General features: G+C 35.9%; 1 protein-coding gene across 1 annotated transcript in view; it reads right to left on the bottom strand.

Annotated features, from left to right (window-relative positions):
- Nucleotides 1-10,039: 10,039 nt before the first annotated feature.
- LOC308641762 (uncharacterized protein) overlaps nt 10,040-19,157 on the bottom strand; it is a gene marked incomplete at both ends in the record, with an annotated part of 46,476 nt that continues 37,358 nt past the window's right edge. Inside the window, one exon of the mRNA XM_081280370.1 lies at nt 10,040-10,996. Within this exon, the coding sequence (XP_081136496.1) occupies nt 10,040-10,996 (957 nt within the window). The remainder of the gene's footprint in view (nt 10,997-19,157) is intronic.

Genomic DNA, 19,157 nt, shown 5'->3' with positions numbered 1-19,157 from the left:
AAAAATTAGAAAAAATAAGGCAGTTAGATATTGCTGGATTTTTTCTTTTTAAAAGAGAGTGAGAGAGGAAGGAGAGAGAGAGAGAGAATTTTTAATATTTATTTTTTAGTTCTCGGCGGACACAACATCTTTGTTGGTATGTGGTGCTGAGGATCGAACCCGGGCCGCACGCATGGCAGGCGAGCGCGCTACCGCTGAGCCACATCCCCAGCCCCAGATATTGCTGGATTTGAAAATAAGAATATTTCTCATTTCTAGTAACTTCCATAAAAAGATTCTCAAAGTTGGAAATGGCTTCAGATCAAAGAACAAATCCAGATTGAGACTGTAAGATCCTCTGTTAAGACCTCCAAATATCTATTACCTGATTAAACCTTCCAGTTGGACTAAGTCCTTCTAAGTCATGTTCTGAAGACCCTTCTTTAAAAAATAAAGCTTTTTATAAATTTTACAGGAATTTTATCATAGCAGTCCCATAAGCCTTCAGAGAAAGAATTATCTGGAAAATTTAGAAGTGTGAATTTTGCCTAACTCAATAGAGTATAATTTGGTACACAGGACTCACCAAGTTATTTTTGACAACTCTCATGAAATTCATTTACATACTGTACAATTCACACAATCTTTCTGGAAAACTTCCAAGCCAAATCCAAGGAATATGTTATGTTGATGTAAAATAACAACTCTGCTTTTAGAAAATAAGAAAATGGTTTATTCTGAGCCAAATCTTCACGACCATGGCCCAGGAACACAAGTTACCTGGAACAACATGGATCTTCTGTGGAAGAAGATACATGAGCTTTTAAAGCCACAAAAGAAAGTAGGTGGGGGTCATTAAGTTGGCAGGCTACAAAGAGACAGGGAAATCTCTTCTATAGGATTTACATGTTATCTTTTTTTTTCTAGATTTATTTTTAAGAAGCACACATCACTTCCATTCATAAATACCATTAATCTGCAGGGTACCACTCTAAATACTTTTTAAATTGGTGCATTTTAGGTGTTCATGTTGATGATTTGTTGTTACATATTCATACATGAACACTATAGAACAATATAATTTGACCAATATCACTCCCCAGCACTTCCCCTCCCTCCTTACCTCCCATCCCTGTTCCCTTTCCTCTACTAATCTCCCTTTTATTTTCATGAGATCTGTTCCTCCTTCTTTCCCTTTTTCCTCTCTATCTTACACATATGAAAGAAAACATAGGACCCTTGGCACTCTGAGTTTGACTTGTTTTGCTTACCATAATGGTCTCAAGTTCCATTCATTTTCCTACAAATGACATAATTTCATTTTTCTTTAAGGATGGATAAAACTCCATCGTGTATATATTCCCCATTTCCTTTATCCATTCATCCATTATCTAGGCTAGTTTCACAGTTTTTTTTTATTGTGAATTGTGCTGCTGTAAACATGTATATGCATATATCATGTAACATAATGACTTTAATTCAGATGTTATCTTTAACACGGTAAGAAAATCTTTTACAGGATTCAGATGTAATCACATTCTTAGCTGTAGAGTTGGTAGACACCTAAGGTCATCCTAGCTTACTATACATTCTGGAAGTTTTATCTAGTAGTCATGAGAATGCTAGCTCATTCCCAGAGGTTGATAATGAATGTCTATTAAACGGGACTAAAGATATCCTAAGTTAAATTTGGGTCTTGATCTGCAACATTCCATCTCTCCACAATCATGATATTTCAGTCAGCAAAGATCAAATAGTCTGCAGGCTCTTAAATGTAGTTTCAGTTTACAATGAGATACACTTTCTATTTTTCATTTTATTACAGGTGATGGTATTGTAAAGCTTTCCATCAGCTCTTTAAAAATACCATATTCTAGCTGAGTGTAGTGGCACACACCTGTAACCCCAATGGCTCAGGAGACTGAGACAGGAGAATCACAAGTTCAAAGCCAGCCTCAGCAAAAACAAGGTGCTAAGCAACTCAGTGAGGCCCTGTCTTTAAATAAAACAGAAAATAGGGCTGAAGATGTGGCTTAGTGGTCCAGGGCCCTTCAGTTCAATCCCTGGTACACTCTTCAAAAATTACCATATTCTTTAAACCCTCACTGCCTATGCAAAAATCAGTTAGCTCACAGAGAGCTCAATGTTGGATATATAAATCTGGGAGTCAACATTATTCAGTGTGGTACTATGGTTTAAAAGTATTGTCACAATTCAGGTTTTGCCAACGTGGGGATATTTAGAGAGGGGTCCTTTCAGAGGCTATTGGGCCAGGAGAGATCCTGCATTGTGATTGGATAACTTCATAAAAGCACCTGGTCGAGGAAGCTCACTTTCTTCTGCCCTTCTGCCTCTTATCATGTGAAAATATAGTGTTTTTCCCCCTCACCAGACACCAAATATTGGTACTGTAATCTTGGACTTTCAGCCTCCAGAGTTCTGAGAAATTAAACTTTTTTTCTTTATAAGTTACCTAGTCTGTGAGATTCTTTTATAGCAGCATAGAATGTTCAAAGTAATGTCTAAATGTGACTAATAATTGGCTGTACATATAAGAACATGAGGAAGAAACCAAGGATAGTCCAACATTTTAAGTTCTGGTAAAGGTTGTACATCTTCATCAATGATGAATTTAAATAAATAAGAGAGACAGGGAGAAGCCCCAATAAGGAATGTGAGATTACAGAATCACAAAAGAAAAGTAATTCAAAAAGAGAGATGATGGGTAACTTGATGTTTTTCAAGTTTGGTGACTTAGGTGATTTAGTAAAAGCAGTTTCACAGGGATGAGATTGAAGCCAGTTGGGAACGTTTTTCATATGTAACTTACAGGTGGAAAGTAATTTCAACAAAAGGAAAGGCCATGGAGCAGAAAAGTGGGGGGCATATTTAAGGAACAGTGAGTAACTAACTCGGTTTTGCAGGGTCATTGGGTAATTGTGGGAAATAGAGCGTCAAAATGCTGGAAGACTGTTATATCACATTGGGGAATTCTATAAAAGTCAGCTTAAGAAATTTAGACTTGAATTCATTAAGTTCTGTCTGATGTGTATAATTTATGGATGATAAAATAGTCTATTACTCTATATATCATCTATTTGTTTATAGTATGATAAATATACTCTTTTGTAAAAATAAAAGTGTGATTTTTTTCAAAAAATTAAATGTTTTAAAGAATAAACATTTAAGTTTTAACAACAAATAACTTGTGGAAAATGATGTGTTATTCAGGTTATCTGAAAGAAACAGATGGCTTGTTCAGTCTTGATAATTGAAGGGAATTCAGTAAAGGAGTAATTTACCAGGTCATGGGAAGAATTTAGGAAAAACTGAAGATTTCAGGAGTTATAGTGTTTCCCAGGGCTAGTGACCAGTTCAAGATCTGGAAGGGCAAGAGGTATAGATGATTACAGGAACCTGGAGAGTTATGCTGAGAGGACACCTGTCAAGAGATGTGGCATTTGGTGGAAGGCCACAGCCAACCCAGGTGACCTAAAAGGGAAAGAACCAGGGGAGCATTCAGACTTCAGTCTCTTCTGCCAGGGTTTCCCAGGAGCCACAGGCAAGAGGGTCTGTAGATGGGGTTCATATTGGTCAACCTCTTTAGTTTAGAGTAAAAATAGGCAGAAAAAAAATCTGGAAAGAGGAACAGGAGACGTCTACCACTATTGGGTTGAAATTATTTTTCTATTTGTATTTTATGGTGTGTGTACATATTTTTAAAATTTTTATAATATGTGAACCACTTTTGTAGAACTGAAAATATTTTTAAGTTCTAAAACTAAAGTTAAAGCTAGAAGCAAGAAGAATATTTTTAAAAAATATTTTTTATAGTAGATGGACACAATACCCTTATTTTATTTTTACATGGTGCTGAGGTTTGAACCCATTGCCTCACTTGTGCTAAGCAAGCGCTCTATCATTGAGCTACAACCCCAGCCCAAGAAGAATATTTCTGCCAAAGGGATTATACACAACCAAATTTAGACAGTGCAAAAGTGACTATGCCAGTGGAAAGGAAGTATAGAACTGGAAAGATAGGACAAAAATGTGCTGCAGGTATTTCTCTGGACAAAAATCACCCAAGGATGGAAGTATACAACCATAATTTGATTCCAGTTTACTGGAAGAAGTCTCTCACTCAGTGTCCAACACAGATAACCCTTTTAACCTGAGCACCTACTATATGACTTTTTCTTATGTCACACTTCAAAATATTTACTCAAAATTGGTCACCAGAAGAGAAAACTGGCTGTTATTCATCCACATGCACAAATCACATAGGTAGAAATTGCTCGTGAGGCTAAGTGTGGGAAAACGGGGTCATAATGCTAGAAGACTGTTATAGTCACATTGGGGTGAGGCTGGATAAATAGAGAGTGTGCTTCAGTCACCCTTAGCTGTTTTACTAAGAGGGTTCCATTTCACGCTTGAATTATTTGAAAATACTTTGTGTCATTCCTATCATTTTCTTCATATTTTAGCAGAAAATTTCTTCTAATAAAGTAGAAAAGTATACAAAGTAAGGTAAAACTAAAAAAATCCTAGAAATGTTTATACATTAAAATATTTTATATATTATATAGAAAAAAGTGAATAAATCAAAGGACAAACTTGATTATACATATGCTTCCATTTCCTCTGCATATAATTTTCATGCTGAGACTAAAGAAAATTGTCTATTAACTTCTGTCAGAAAGTATGTTAATAAAGTAACTCATTTGTGTGAATAAATAAATTAATAAATTATAAATTAAATTTATAAATTAATTCAATTTATGATTTATAAATAAATGCCATAATGTATATCATCCACAAAATTTTATAATAGCTAAAGTCATGCATGAATTAAATATTTTAGCTCCAATATTTAAATAACTATAAGATAGCTGAAGCCAAGAACATGAGGCAGTTGGTAAAAGACTCCTTCAGGCAAATGAGCACCACTGATTTTAGGCCTGAACAACATACTTCCAGGGAGTTCTGGCAACTGAGTGTGCCTCCAGAAGAGGCCCAAGTATCTAGAAATTGCAGCAGACCAGGAATGGCATAAGGACCAAGCTTTCCTTGGTCCTTATGAAATAGAGATTCAGCAAAAAGGTAGGGCCTGGGCCTTTTGGTAGGGTGACAGGGTAAGTACATACTTTGGAGGTCGAAGATGCCAAGGCAGCTAAGATTTACCAGGTCAAGATCCTGAAACCACTGTATAGAAACAAACCTGAAATTCTATGTGCAGTTTTGTCTCAAGAAATTTGACTACTCCTAAGCCACACAGGGGCTGGCAGGACATCAAAACACCAGGCAGGGATGGCACTAGAGCAGATTATGCTTAGTGAAGCTAGCCAATCCCTAAAAAACAAATACCAAATGTCTTCTTTGATATAATGAGAGCAACTAAGAACAGAACAGGGAGGAAGAGCAGGAAGAAAAGTTTAACATTAAACAGAGACATGAGGCGGGAGGGAAAGGGAGAAAAAAAGGGAAATCACATGGAAATGGAGGGAGACCCTCATTGTTATACAAAATTATATATAAGAGGTTATGAGGGGAATGGGATAACAAACATGGAGGGAAATGAATTACAGTAGATGGGGTAGAGAGAGAAGATGGGAGGGGAGGGGAGGGGGGATAGTAGAGGATAGGAAAGGTAGCAGAATACAACAGTCACTAATATGGCAGTATGTAAAAATGTGATGTGTAACGGATGTGATTCTGCAATCTGTATTTGGGGTAAAAATGGGAGTTCATAACCCACTTGATTCTAATGTATGAAATATGATTTGTCAAGAGCTTTGTAATGTTGTGAACAACCAATAAAAAAAAAAAATAAAAATAAAAAACACCAGGCAGAACGCATCCTGTGGGAGGCTGAAGATCTGAGCAGAGATTTTAGCCTTTTGTAGTGCTAATTTGATAGAGTTAGGCCATTTAAGATGGAGGAGACTGTAACATTCTAAGCTTTTGAGACTCCTAAAGAGTTATACCTTACTTTGAAGTAAGACTAAGCTAGTAATACATCATCACCAACAAAGTATAATGTCCAAGCAGCTCTGGAAATGCTATTTCTGTTCTAATACAAGGCAAGTTTAGGAGTATATTGCATACTGAAATATCAGTTGTTTCTGTATGTGAATGATCTCTTTGAGTACAAGATTTCCATTTCCTCAAAGGGATCAATCCAGTGCCTTTGTTACCTGCCAGAAGAAAATCAAATAGATTTTGGAGTAAGACACTCTCATGTACAGACTCTACAATTTTTTATCCTCATTGCCCATCATTAAATTTAAAAAAAAACCCTGAATTTTATAGTACTCACCTAGCACGTGTGGGGTGCTGGGTTCGATCTTCAGCACCACATAAAAATAAAATAAAAGTATTGTGTCCAACTACAACTAAAACAAAATATTTTAAAAAACAGAGAAAGAGAGAAACTATAAGTTTCCAGGAGAAGATAAAAGTTATATTCCCTTAAACAAAAACAAAGACAAAGAACAAAGATTGATGGTTGACTTTCAAGGAAAATGATTGAAACTAGAAAACAATAAAATTTTATAAGTGCTCTAAGATTTTTAACTGGTAAAAACAAAACCCTCAAACAACAACATCAAAAAACATCACCAGTAGACTTGCATGAAAATGAAAAACAATATTTTTTAAGGAGGAAAAAATTATGTGGGTATAAGGATAATGTAAAATAAAGGAATTAAGAATACCAAAGAGCATAAACTTATAGAAAACCAGGGGAGGTATAACAGGAGAGGAAGCAACAGTTTTGAGAAATAGTTAAGAAACAGCATTAATCACATGGGCAGGTAGGTGATAACCTGTAGCCTTAGTTAAAAATGGGAAAGAATTCTCTTGTAGAATCTTCTTAAAAACAACTTTATTGCAGTATAATACACATACAGGACTTTTGACAAATGTATGCATCTATATTACCACCATCTCAAAAATAATATACAATGATTTCATGGCCCCCTCTTGTCCCTTTGTTTTTAATCTTCTCCAATACCCTGCTACAGCAAATATTTTATAAATTCTTGAGAAATGTTTATAAGCCCCTAAGTCCCAATCCATTTCAGAAGGGGAATGTTTCTCAGAAATTTATATAGATTAAGAAATTTTTAACACAACAGAGCAGAATCTTTTAAAATTCCTTTCCCTGCCTATGATCTGTAGTAATTGAAAACTTTTAATAAAATTGTTTGAAATGAGTTTTTGATTTTTCGTAACAGGAATATTGATCTTCACTTACTGACTCACACCTGGCATCTTTCCAAGCCTTCATGCCCTCCTCTTCCAGGATTAGATTAATTTACGGTGAATTTTAAGGGAAAAAGTTAGTTATGCAATTGTATTATTTGACTAGGGCTATTATAACAAAGTGATAAAAGCTCTGTGTCTTAAAAAACAGAAATTTATTATCTCACAGTTCTGGAGGCTAGAAGTCAAAGATCAAGGTGTTGGCAGGATTGGTTCCTTCTGAGGGCAGTGAGAGAGAATATGTTCCATGTCTCTCTCCTAGCTTCTGAAATTTGAAGGTAGTCTTTGGCATTCCTTGGCACATAGAAGCATCATCCAGATTTCCATCTTTATCTCTGCATGGCATTCTCCCTGCATGATGTCTGTGTCCAAAATCCCCCTTTTTTCAAGGACATCAGTCATACTGTATTAGGAATCCACCCTATTCCAGTAAACTCTCATCTTAACAAATTAAATTTGTAATGAACCTATTTCCAAATGCAGTTACATTCTGAAGTATTAAGGGTTAAAAGTTCAATATATGAATTTTGAGAAGACATGATTTACCCCCAAAACAACATCCCAGCCCTTCTTTTTCCTCCTTTCTCTTGGGACCAGGCCTGCCCTCAGTGCTTATGACTGTTTTGGGCCATGTTGTAAGCTGATGGGTAAAAATAGTTTCAATGGAAAGACCTGAATGTCTGTTCAGTGACAGAGAAGGAGAGAGTATCAAATTCTAGGATTCAGAGCATGAAAACAGGGCTGGGGGTTTAGCTCCATGGTAGAACCCTTGTCTAGCATGCACAAGGGTTTGGGTTTGATCCCCAGCAGTGCAAATAACCAAAAGAGAAGAACAACAGAATATGAAAACATGTGTCCACAAATAAAAAGCACGTTCCCTAATGTCATCTCTTTCATTTCTACAGGTACTATTTTGCTCTTCCATATATCTTCATTTCATTTTCACGCTTCAATTGATTCAAAACTTCTGAGAGTAAAACGAGCATAGATCTATAACCTGAACAATAAGGACTTAACAAGACAAATGCATCCACATCTCTTAAGTCTGGATGATTTTAATTACTTGAATCGTTTAGAGTTGAAACACACAGGGCCAATCCAGGCATAGAGTTATCATAATTAGTTGGGAAGCATTTTAACCTCTAAACCAAAGGGGCTTAGATAAATGAGGTCAATACATAAATATTTTCCTTTTAAGAGAAGGAAAGAGAAGGAATGAGGCCAGCCATGTATAAAGGTGTGCAGTGAGGACTACCCCAAGTTTTTTGGAATACCAGTCTCACCAAGAAGTGACATTTACTGAGAAAGGAAATGAAGGAGACGGAGCAGCTTTGGAAGAAATATGATAAATTTGGTCAGAGCACACTGAGAATGAGAATCTGGGGGAAAGGCCAGTGAAGAAGTTCATGTGTTTTTCAAGAAAGACCACTCAGATGGCTATTGACCTCATGGGAGAAGATAGGGTCACTCAAGGCACCACTGGGAGGTGGGGAGAGAGGGGAAGAATGAACCCTGTTGAAGGGCCAGGTGTGGAGGGCAAGGTGAAGAGGACAGCTGGAAGCAGCCGAGTGCAGGTTCCCACCACAACACTAAGACGGCCCGTCCGAAACCAGGCTGAAAGCATGCCTTGAGAGCTCTCTGTTTGCCTAGGGCCATGTCTGCGGTGTCTTTAGCTCCAGAAGGAGCTAAAGAGGAGGATTATGGGTCCATAAAGATGCAAGTAAACAAGCATAAATGGGGAAATAGGACTAATGGCTTTTAGGCTGAAGAACAGGCACTATCCCTTGATCTGGTCAGAGAAGAACCCAGGAATGGCAGGTCGGCTTGTGAAATGGTCCCTTCACACTGTCTCAGGATTTGTCCAACAGTATTGCTATACTACTAATAAAAAATTCATCAGCTTAAATACGAATCAGAAATTATTGCAGAAGAAGTTAACACAGGAGGCAGGGAATCAAGTTAGAGGCAATTGCCATAACCAGACTACATCTTGAGCAGTTTTGCAAAGCACAGTAGGAGAAGTAGTGACATTGGATACCCTTGAGAGATACAGAAGTACATGGCAAATATATTTTTTGGCTTGAACCATAATTTTCTGTATATCAGCTATTACTCAGGGAAGTCCAATGAAATGTCTGCTTCCAAAGTTCTATTCTAGAACTGATCTATGAAGACTTCAATTAATAATAAACCTCAGCTGAAATTCATTTTAGTTTCTTCTGTGCTATCTGAGTTGATTCTCATAAGGACCAAGAGCAGAATCATTCATTTTTGCTTTGGTTTAATTAAAAGGAAAATAAGTAGTTTTTTTTTCTGAGACATCAACAACACTGTTTCCAAAAATGTCAATATCCATTGCTCATGGCTAGGAAGGACCTTAAAGGAAGTGACCTGAACTACCTGACTTGTCAATGTTGCTGATTATTACACAGCTACTGGGCATTTCTTTCCCAAATGTTATTTTACAAGATAAAATTTTCAATAAATTTGATCTTTGAAATGTCTCTATTTAAATAGGACTCTGTAATTGATAAATAGGAAAGATTTCAAGGTAGCAACTATATTCTGAAGTATTCTTACCTTGTAAAATCCATATTTCTTTTGAATCCAGCAGCTGATCATGTAAATGACACATTTAACTTCAAAAAATGGAAATAAACATTGGCTTTCTATATTGACAAGGAGCAGTTCGCTGACATGAAGTAATTAAGTTAATGATAAATATCATTAAAATATCAAGCACCAATGTCCCCCAAATCATTGATTTTGTTATCTGTGGATTTATATCTGATTTAATTCAAGAAAACCAATGTGTTCTAGCCATCAATTTTCTCATGGCCTCTTTCACTTCCTTGTTCCTCAGACTATAGATGAGAGGGTTCAACATGGGGATCACCACTGTGTAGATCACAGAGGCCACTTTGACCTGATCAGCTGAATAGCTTGACTTGGGCATTACATACACAAACAAAACTGTCCCATAAAACAGAGTGACTGCGGTGAGGTGAGAAGTGCAGGTAGAGAAAGCCTTGTTCCTTCCCTCGGTGGAGCGCATCTTCACGATGGAGTGGAGGATATATATGTAGGACACAATTATGGTAAACAATGTGCTTATCAGAACAGAGGCAGAAGAGATGGCAGGAGAAATCTCAGCGATGTAAACATGGCCACAAGAAAGCTTCAGGAGTGGGAAGAGGTCACAGAAAAAGTGGTTGATTTTATTTGGGCCACAGAAGGACAGGTTCATCAAACAGCCTGTAAATGATGATGCATTCATGCAACCACCCAGGTAGGATGCCCCCAACAGAAGGAAGCAGACCAGTGGGGACATCTGGGTGGAGTACAGCAGGGGAGAACAGATGGCTACATATCGGTCATAGGCCATGGTGGCCAGGAGAAAGCACTCTGTTGTCCCAAAAGTGACATCTGAGCCGAGCTGGGCTATGCAGCCTGTGAGAGGGATAGTAGTTTTTTCTCTTAAGAAACTGATGAGCATTATTGGTGTAACTGACGTGGAATATCCTATGTCCACAAAGGCCAAGTGGCTGAGGAAGAGGTACATTGGGGTGTGAAGCTGCGGGCTGCTTCGGATTAACAGGATTATGCTGATATTCCCCACTATGGTCACTGCATACACTGCTAGGAAAACCACAAAGAGGATGGCACATAGTGTGCGATTGTCTGTTAATCCCAAAATGATGAACTCTGTCACTGCCGTATTGTTGTCAGTCTCCATCTCTCTATTTAATGGTGCCTACCAAAACCAGAACCAGAGGCAGTTTAACTGGCTGAAATGACCCCATGATTAATGTGTGCACCTAAATATAAGCTTGCAGTTAAGTTTTTAAAAATGGCAAATTTTGTTTCACTTATAGAATACTTTGGGTACACAAGTTTTCTTTTCAAATTCTATAAAATATTAAAATTGAAAACTCAATTATCTTAGAACCCAGATATTAGATTTCTAATTGTGCACCATAGAGCAAGTCTAATCCCTATGTGCACAAGAAATATATAAATGGATGTTTACAACACTGATGGTAATAACATAACTATAAATAACTTAAATGTTCATGGGAAGGCCAGCTCTTAGTTTTTCCATTCCCATCCCAATGTACCTCTGCCCTATGTTCTCTATTTAGTAAATGCTCTCTCTATGTATGCAGCTTACTGGGCCAATAAAGATAGAATTGACTTGGATATCTCTTTCTTTCTGACTTTCTCACTTTCCTGGAATAATAATCATACTGTTAATTATTATAATCAATACCAAGAGCTGGCTCGTGTCTATATTCAAGATGGAAAGGCCAAACAGAATTTTTAGTACTGTTATGAGATATTTCATAATGTGTCCTAGATTATTTCTTTATCATACCTTTTTATGCTTATGGGATTGTGTGAAGCAAACAGTCTAGGTGACATTATGGACTAGCATTATAAGTAAATAGAAATACTTGGTGACTTGCATTAGGTTATTTTTAGTTTTGCCAGTTCCAATAAGCAATGGTATGGAAATAAGTAGTAAGGGCACTTGACACAAGCAGGAGGATTAGGGAGGTCAGGGTGTTGTAGCTAGCTAGGAAAGCGAGAAAATTACATTGAAAGAAAGATTATAATTAGCATTTCAGAATAATGGTTCTGAAATATAGCACATGAGCAAAGACAGGGGAGAATGCTAGTCACATTCATCCTTTTCCAAGACTCTAATCTAAAGATCAGCATATTCTTTAGAATAATTTGATTTTCCTTCAAAAACCCCTATTTGAAGAATAATTTTTTAAATGTTTTTTTAGTTGTAGTTGGACACAATACCTGTATTTTATTTATTTTTATGTGGTGCTGAGGATCAAACCCAGGGTCTTGCACATGCTAGGCGAGTGCTCTACTGCTGAGCCCCAGCCTCAGCCCCTAAAGAATATTTTTAAAAATGCATATGTAACTATCAGCAACCATGCTCTGAGCCAAAGATTCTGTCAAATTGTATACTATCAACATCATATAGGATTAAGTGTCAGAATTCTCAGATTCTTTTTTATCTAGACAAAGACTCAAACCAGAAGTATATTTTTAAAGAAAATAGGCATATAAAAGACACACATATTTCTAAAGTTGGATTATGGTGCCAGATATTAGATTCCTGCTTGTGTACCATAGAGCAAGTCTAATCCCTATGTGCACAAGAAATATATAAATGGATATTTACAACACTGATTGTAATAACATAATCTATAAATAACTTAAATGTTCATGGGAAGGCCAGCTCTTAGTTTAGTGATGTGTAGAAATATCATGGACTTTGGGGCCATGAAAACCTGGCATTAGTTTCTAACTCTACTTCTTATAGTATATGGAATAATGAGAATATTATAAGAATTTCTTGATTTTCTGTTTTCTTATCTGTAAAAAAGGAGATACATACCTCATGTGATTCTTGTGTTAATTTGTATGATGTAGATAAAACACCAAGCCCTGTTTTCAAAGTAGAGGAATAACAAATAGGTCCTCAATTTCTAACAGTTTCTTTGAAATAGTAATTTGTTATTTCTGGAACGTACAGGAGAATGAAATATTTCTATGTTGTTAAAAAATAAGAAGTATAAACTAGTTAAATATCTACTGAAACAGTGGGGAGAGGCTCCAAGGAATTGTTGCTGTATAGCAAAGCCATATTTAAGTGTCATTTTGGTCATTTGGGATATTGCCCCAAATTACTTACTTCACTTGAAGTTACGAATTAATTACTGCACTTGTTTTGTAAAATTACACAGACAATTCACTGGAGAGAGAATTAAATGTACTCACCTACTGGGACAGAGAACTAAAATGTGTACATGATTATGTAAAAGTCTGAGCGAAATATTTTCTAAATACTCAGGGGTTTCATTTATTTTTAATTAAATGATGTGAAAAAATAAATCACAACATTTTGCTATAATTTAAGTTGATTTTTAGATTAAAATGACTAATATGCTTGCAGCAGTTTGTGGCACTGCTGAAATGTGGCCATATTCAGTGGCCCAGGTATGCATAACACCTACACTTAGAGATAATTTGGGTTTGGTTTACAAAGATGCATCCAATAGAATTGCAATATTATTTTCATAGAAGTGACATAAACTTTAAAAATAATATATTTCTACATTTTTTTGTAGTAGGGATTTAACCCAGGGGATGCTTTACCATTGAGCTACATCCTAAGTCCTTTTTATTTTTCATTTTGAGACAGGGTCTCACTAAGTTGCTGAGGGCCTGGATAAATTGCTGGTCTTGAACTTGCAATTCTCCTGTCTGTCTCCTGAGTCACTGGGATTACAGGCCTGTGCCACCACAACCAGTTATTTCCCATATTTTATAGATTTGTCCTAGACATGATATGCGTTACACTGATTACTGGTAGATAATAACTCTCTCTTTCTCTGTCTGTTATCTACTCTGGTCCACTACTGTGTGTGTTTTCAAATAGAACAATAAAGGTTACACTAACATTTTTTAAGACTCTGACATATATAGTTTCTGCATTGCCTGTTCACTTGTCATCACCACCATTAGCTTGTGGTGTTCTTTAACTATGGCTACATAACACAATATTCACTAGGTTAAAAGTCAGGTTCCTTTTATCCTGAATTGGAGAGTCCATAGGAAATTCTTTTTTGGAAAAAGGCTAAGCCTGACGATCTACATTTGGAGGATCTAGCAGCTCAAACATCTCGACTTCAACAAATTAGGAAATGGACATGTTGTAAGGTTCCATGTGTCCTAGAAAGACGGTTCATTTAGGTTTTAAAAAAACATGACTGTCCAGGTTCTTGGCCTTTCCATCAAAGAATTGAGCCAGACAGCAGAGGTTATCGAGGAAGGGTTTATTGAAAGCAAAAGTATAATCTGGGAGTGTACTGGGAGTGGGCCGAGCTGTGAAGTAGCTCAAGTTCCCATCAAGGCAGTGGAGATTGCTTTTTTTGGTATGTGCTAGCTCTCCACTTCTCCCCTGTGTGGATTTGGGGTTGATTGGCACCTTGATTGACAGCTGAACCTGACACAATTTCTTTTATACTGTAAAATGGTAAGTTTCTGCCTGCCCCCCTTCCCCTGGAAAATGCATAAAAGAGGAACAAATTGAAATGCTAAAAATATGTTGACAAGCAAAGAGTTAAATTTAGGTCAGTCCCTCGGGCTATTTCATATAAAGGGCTTTCCCTTCAGGGGCTTGAATTTCTCCTTGTGATCATCTAACTTCTTCCCTTTAACCTCACAAAGACCCACTTTTGTCTCAGAGGCTGGGCTTCAGGTGGAGTGTCAGGGGGGTGGCAACCTCCCTTCTGCTTTTTCTGTTCCTTCCCATGCCCTATCTCCTACCTAATGTGACTGTGACTGATGAGTGACACAAATAGGTAGCCAATGAGTCCATAAAAACATCCCAGATCACATCTGGGAGAATTAAATTCCTTTCATTCCTGTCTTTCCACTAACATTTTGTTAACTCTTTACTACTACTACTTTTCTTTTAAAAATCCTTTAAAAATCTCCCTCTTTTCCTGGTGTGAAGATACAGTCTCTATGACTGTTTTTGTATCCATATTTAATGGTCCAGTACTAGAAATACAGGAGGCATAAAATAGACATTTGTTGAATTGATGTTAAATCATTTTTTTCATCTATGCTATGGCCAATTAAAATAGTAACTCTGACATCTCTATCTTTACTCAAGAGTCAAGGGTGTAGCTCTGTGGTGGAGTATGTGACTAAAGTTATTCATCTTGTTTAACTCAAAGTTTGTGCCTATGGACGAGTAACTCCCCGTGTCCCCCACCCTCAGGTGTTGGACCCACAATTCTATTCTTTCAGTCAGTGAACTTAACTATTTTAGATACTTTATTTAAGTGGAATCATGTAGCACCAGTTCTTCTGTGACTGGTTTATTTCATTTTGCATAATATCTTAAAGGACATTGAAGTTGCATATTGCAGAATTTCCTTTTCTTTTAAGCTGAATAAAATTCGACTGTATGTATATGCCACATTTTCTTTATCCATTCATCTGTCAAAGATGATTTAGTCAGTCTTTACATCTTAGCTATTTTGAACAGTGCTGCAGTGAACATGGATTAATTGAATCCAGAAAATACTGATTTCAATTATTTTGGACAAATACTCAGAAGACATGTTTCTGGATCATACAGTGTTTTTTATTCTTAATTTTTAAATGAATCCTTATATTGTGTTCCTTGGGGGGACTGTTGAGAGCCACAGCGGGTCAGAATGACGCCTGGCATTTGCCAGAGGGAATGTTTGAAGGTGATGCCAGCGAACCATTGAGATGATGACTTGAGTTAAACTATATATAATTGCTGTGATGCTGGATTGATTGTATTGTATATTTGACCTTTACTGTCAGGCAAGGAGGCGTTGCTTGGGGAAGGTCCGGAGGAGGGATTTCCGGTTGGTGTGTGGTGTGTCCTGGGAGAAGACCATGTGTGTGTGGCGTTCAAGGGAGTTCGGAAATAAAGTTTGTCCCTGCTTGAGTGGCTTTGTGCCCAGCCAGACTGCGGCAGGGGACTGTACCATTTTTCATTCCCACCAATGGTGTACAGACTCTAAATTCCCCATATCCATGAACACACTTCTTGTCTTTTTTTAAAAAATAATAGCCATTTATGCAAGCATGAGACAATATCTAATTTTGGTTTTGATTTACATTCAAGTAATGACAAATGACATTGATCATCTTTTAATTATCCAGTGGCTATTTTTGTCTTCTTTGGAAGAGATATAGTTTTATGTAGCTATTTATATGTCTTCTTAGTTCATTTTAATTGGGTTATTAGAGGGTTTTTTTAGTTATTGAGTTAAAAGTGTTCCTTATATGTTTTGGAAATTAAATCTTTATCAGGTACATGCAAATATTTTCTCATTCCATAGAATGCCTTTTCACTCTGATGATAGTTTTCTTTGCTGAGCAGGAGCTTTTTAGTTTGACACAGTCCTTTTGTCTATCTTTGCTTTCATTGCCTGTGCTTTGGGTCAATTTAAAAAAAAATCATTGCCCAGAACAATGTTGTGAAGCTGCCCCCTATGTTTTGTTTTAGAAATTTTTTAGTTTCCAATCTTACATTAAGTCTTTACCCATTTTGAGTTTAGTTTTGCAAATGGTATAAGATAGAGGTCTAATTTGATCCATTTATATTCACTTATTTAATTTCCCAATACCATTTGTCGAGGAGATTTTCCATTCTCCATTATGTAGTCATGGCACTTAAGTATCATTTGAGCATGCCTGTAAGGTTTATATATGAAATTACTATCTATTCTTCTGATCATATGTCTATCTTTATGCCAGTATCATACTGTTTCAATTATTGTAAAGGTGTTTTGAAAGTATGATGCTTCAGCTTTGTTCTTTTTTCTCAAGATTATTTTGGCTATTTGGAGTCTTTGTGGTTCCATATGAATTTTAGGATTAATTTTTTCACTTATGGCAAGAATATAATTGGGATTTGATAAGGATTGTCTTGATTCTATAAATTGCTTTGAGTAATGTGAACATTTTAACAATATTAGGTCTTCCAATCCATGAACACAGTTGCCTTTTTATTTGGTTATATTTTCTACCATTACATTCATCAATGTTTTGCAGGTGTCAGGGTACAGATCTTTTCTTTCCTTAGTTTATTCCTATGCATTTTACTCTTTTGGACTATTTTAGAATAGGATTATTTCTTAATTTCAAATAGTCCATTGTTAATGTATAGAAAAGCGGCTGATATTTTTGTTTTTGATCTTACAACTTTATTGAATTCCTTTATTAATTCTGACAGCTTTTTGGATGAATATTTATCTTTTGACTATGGATTTTTTTCCATTTATGTTTAAAGTAATTATTGATAAATAAGGACTTACTAGTGCCATTTTGCTAATTATTTTCTCTTTCATGGTTCATCTTTTCCTGTTCTACTGTCTTCCTTCATGATTTGTTGATTTTTTTATAGTAACATTCTTTGATTCCTTTCTCTTTTTTTGTCTTCATAGGTGTTTTCTTTGCAATTATCATGAGGTTTATAAAATATCTTATAGTTATAACTATTTTAGGCTGATAATCTTAATTATACAGAAAACTCTATACTTGCCAGGTATGAGGGCTTATGCCTGTAATCCCAGTGATTCTGGAGGATGAAGCAGGAGGAAAATAAGTATGAGGCCAGCCTGGGCAACTTAATGAGACTCTGTCTCAAAATAAAAAATAAAAAGGGTTGAAGATGCATTCAGTGATAGAGTACCCCCAGATTCAATCCCCAGCACCATCTTCCTGATATCACTTCCCTTATCTTCCATTCTTATCAGAAAGAAGAATTCATGTGAGACAGATACTGTATACATTTATAATTTTGCCCAGAGTATTTTATCAAATACTTCTCAACAACCTATAAGGAAAAAAATGGGAGAAAGGACCACTTGAAGTTAGGTTGGAGTTGGGAGAAGAAGGTTGAAGGTAAATGGTTGCCAAGAGTTATCACTGGGAAAATTACATCAGTAAAGAAAAGGTATAGTAGTATAAGTATAGTGCAAAAGTTTTAAGGAAAAAATTGTTAAAAGAAAAATGAACTAGATGCCTAACTAACAGGGTATTATATAATTAAAAAGTCTTGAAATAATAAAATGATAGAAATGAGAACATATTAGCTGTTGCCAGAAGTTAAGGAGAGGATGAGAATGGAAGGAAAGTCATTGGGTTATAAAAGGTAGCATGGGTGATCTTTATGATGATGTAAATATTCTACATCTTGATGGTATCACTGTCAATATACTAGTTGGAATATTGCATGATAATTTTACAATATGTTATTATTGGGTAAAAGGAATATAGGATCTCTGAATTGTTATTATTTCTTACAATTGTATGTGACTGTCCAATTATTTTAAAATAAAGAGTTCAATTAAAAAGCAAAGGTAAAACCATCTAGAAATACAAAAATCTCATAAGCACTTAATTCTTCTAGAAAGATTTCTATATTGAATTGAAATTGTGTCTAGGACACTGTACCTTTGCTTGCCCTTGTAAGTATAATTAGAATGGTTTTAGTAATCCATCAGAATTTTTCATATAAAAAAGTCTAATGCACACAAAAAATCCATTAATATTAGACAATCCTTTTATATTGGAATGTGCATCTGCAATTTTCATCATCCTAATGAATTTTCACACACTAGTAATTGTACTCAAGAGGTTATATCCCAAAAGATCTAACTTCTCATAAATATAGCCTTGCTTTACATTGAAAATTCTTTATTAGTTGTTCTTATTGTTGAGGTACATACATCTACAGGTAATAGTGTTCCCTTTCTATTGATACAGAAAGGTTTGTTTCTCATTTATATATTATAAGTTAAGAATTGGTAATTTTAAGGTACTATTTTTTGCTCATACCCATATTTCTATTATCAGTGCTTGTTATTATTACATATATTGTCTTATTAAAAATAAGAATCCTATGAGGTATGTTTTTTAAAAAAACAAAGTAATGATGGGTGTTGAATACTTTATATAAATTGTCTAAGATTCCATAGTTTGTCAGTGACAAAGCTGGAGCCAGATCCCAAGTCTGTAAGGCTCCAAAGCTCATGGCATTTCTGCCTAACATGTTGCTTCTGTGCCATAATGACACCAAAATAAGCTACTGGTATTCTCCTTAAAAGGTTAAACTTTGTTCAGCTTTGGCAAAATTCCTTCTTATCTCCCATACAAAGATAAGGACAGTAGCACTTTGAAGTTCAGACACATAAGTGTATGGTGTTCATAATAATAGTTATTTATCAGTTATGTTACATATACAGGATTTAAGTACCTTTGTTAATAATTGAAAGTTAATAATGTGGCTGGCTGAGCACATGGGTATCGAGGCCAGTGATTTCTTGAAATCAACT

Source organism: Spermophilus citellus (genome assembly GCF_964194105.1).
Source record: "Spermophilus citellus genome assembly, chromosome: 2".
NCBI lineage: Eukaryota > Metazoa > Chordata > Mammalia > Rodentia > Sciuridae > Spermophilus > Spermophilus citellus.
This window is presented reverse-complemented; position numbering and strand designations above follow the sequence as displayed.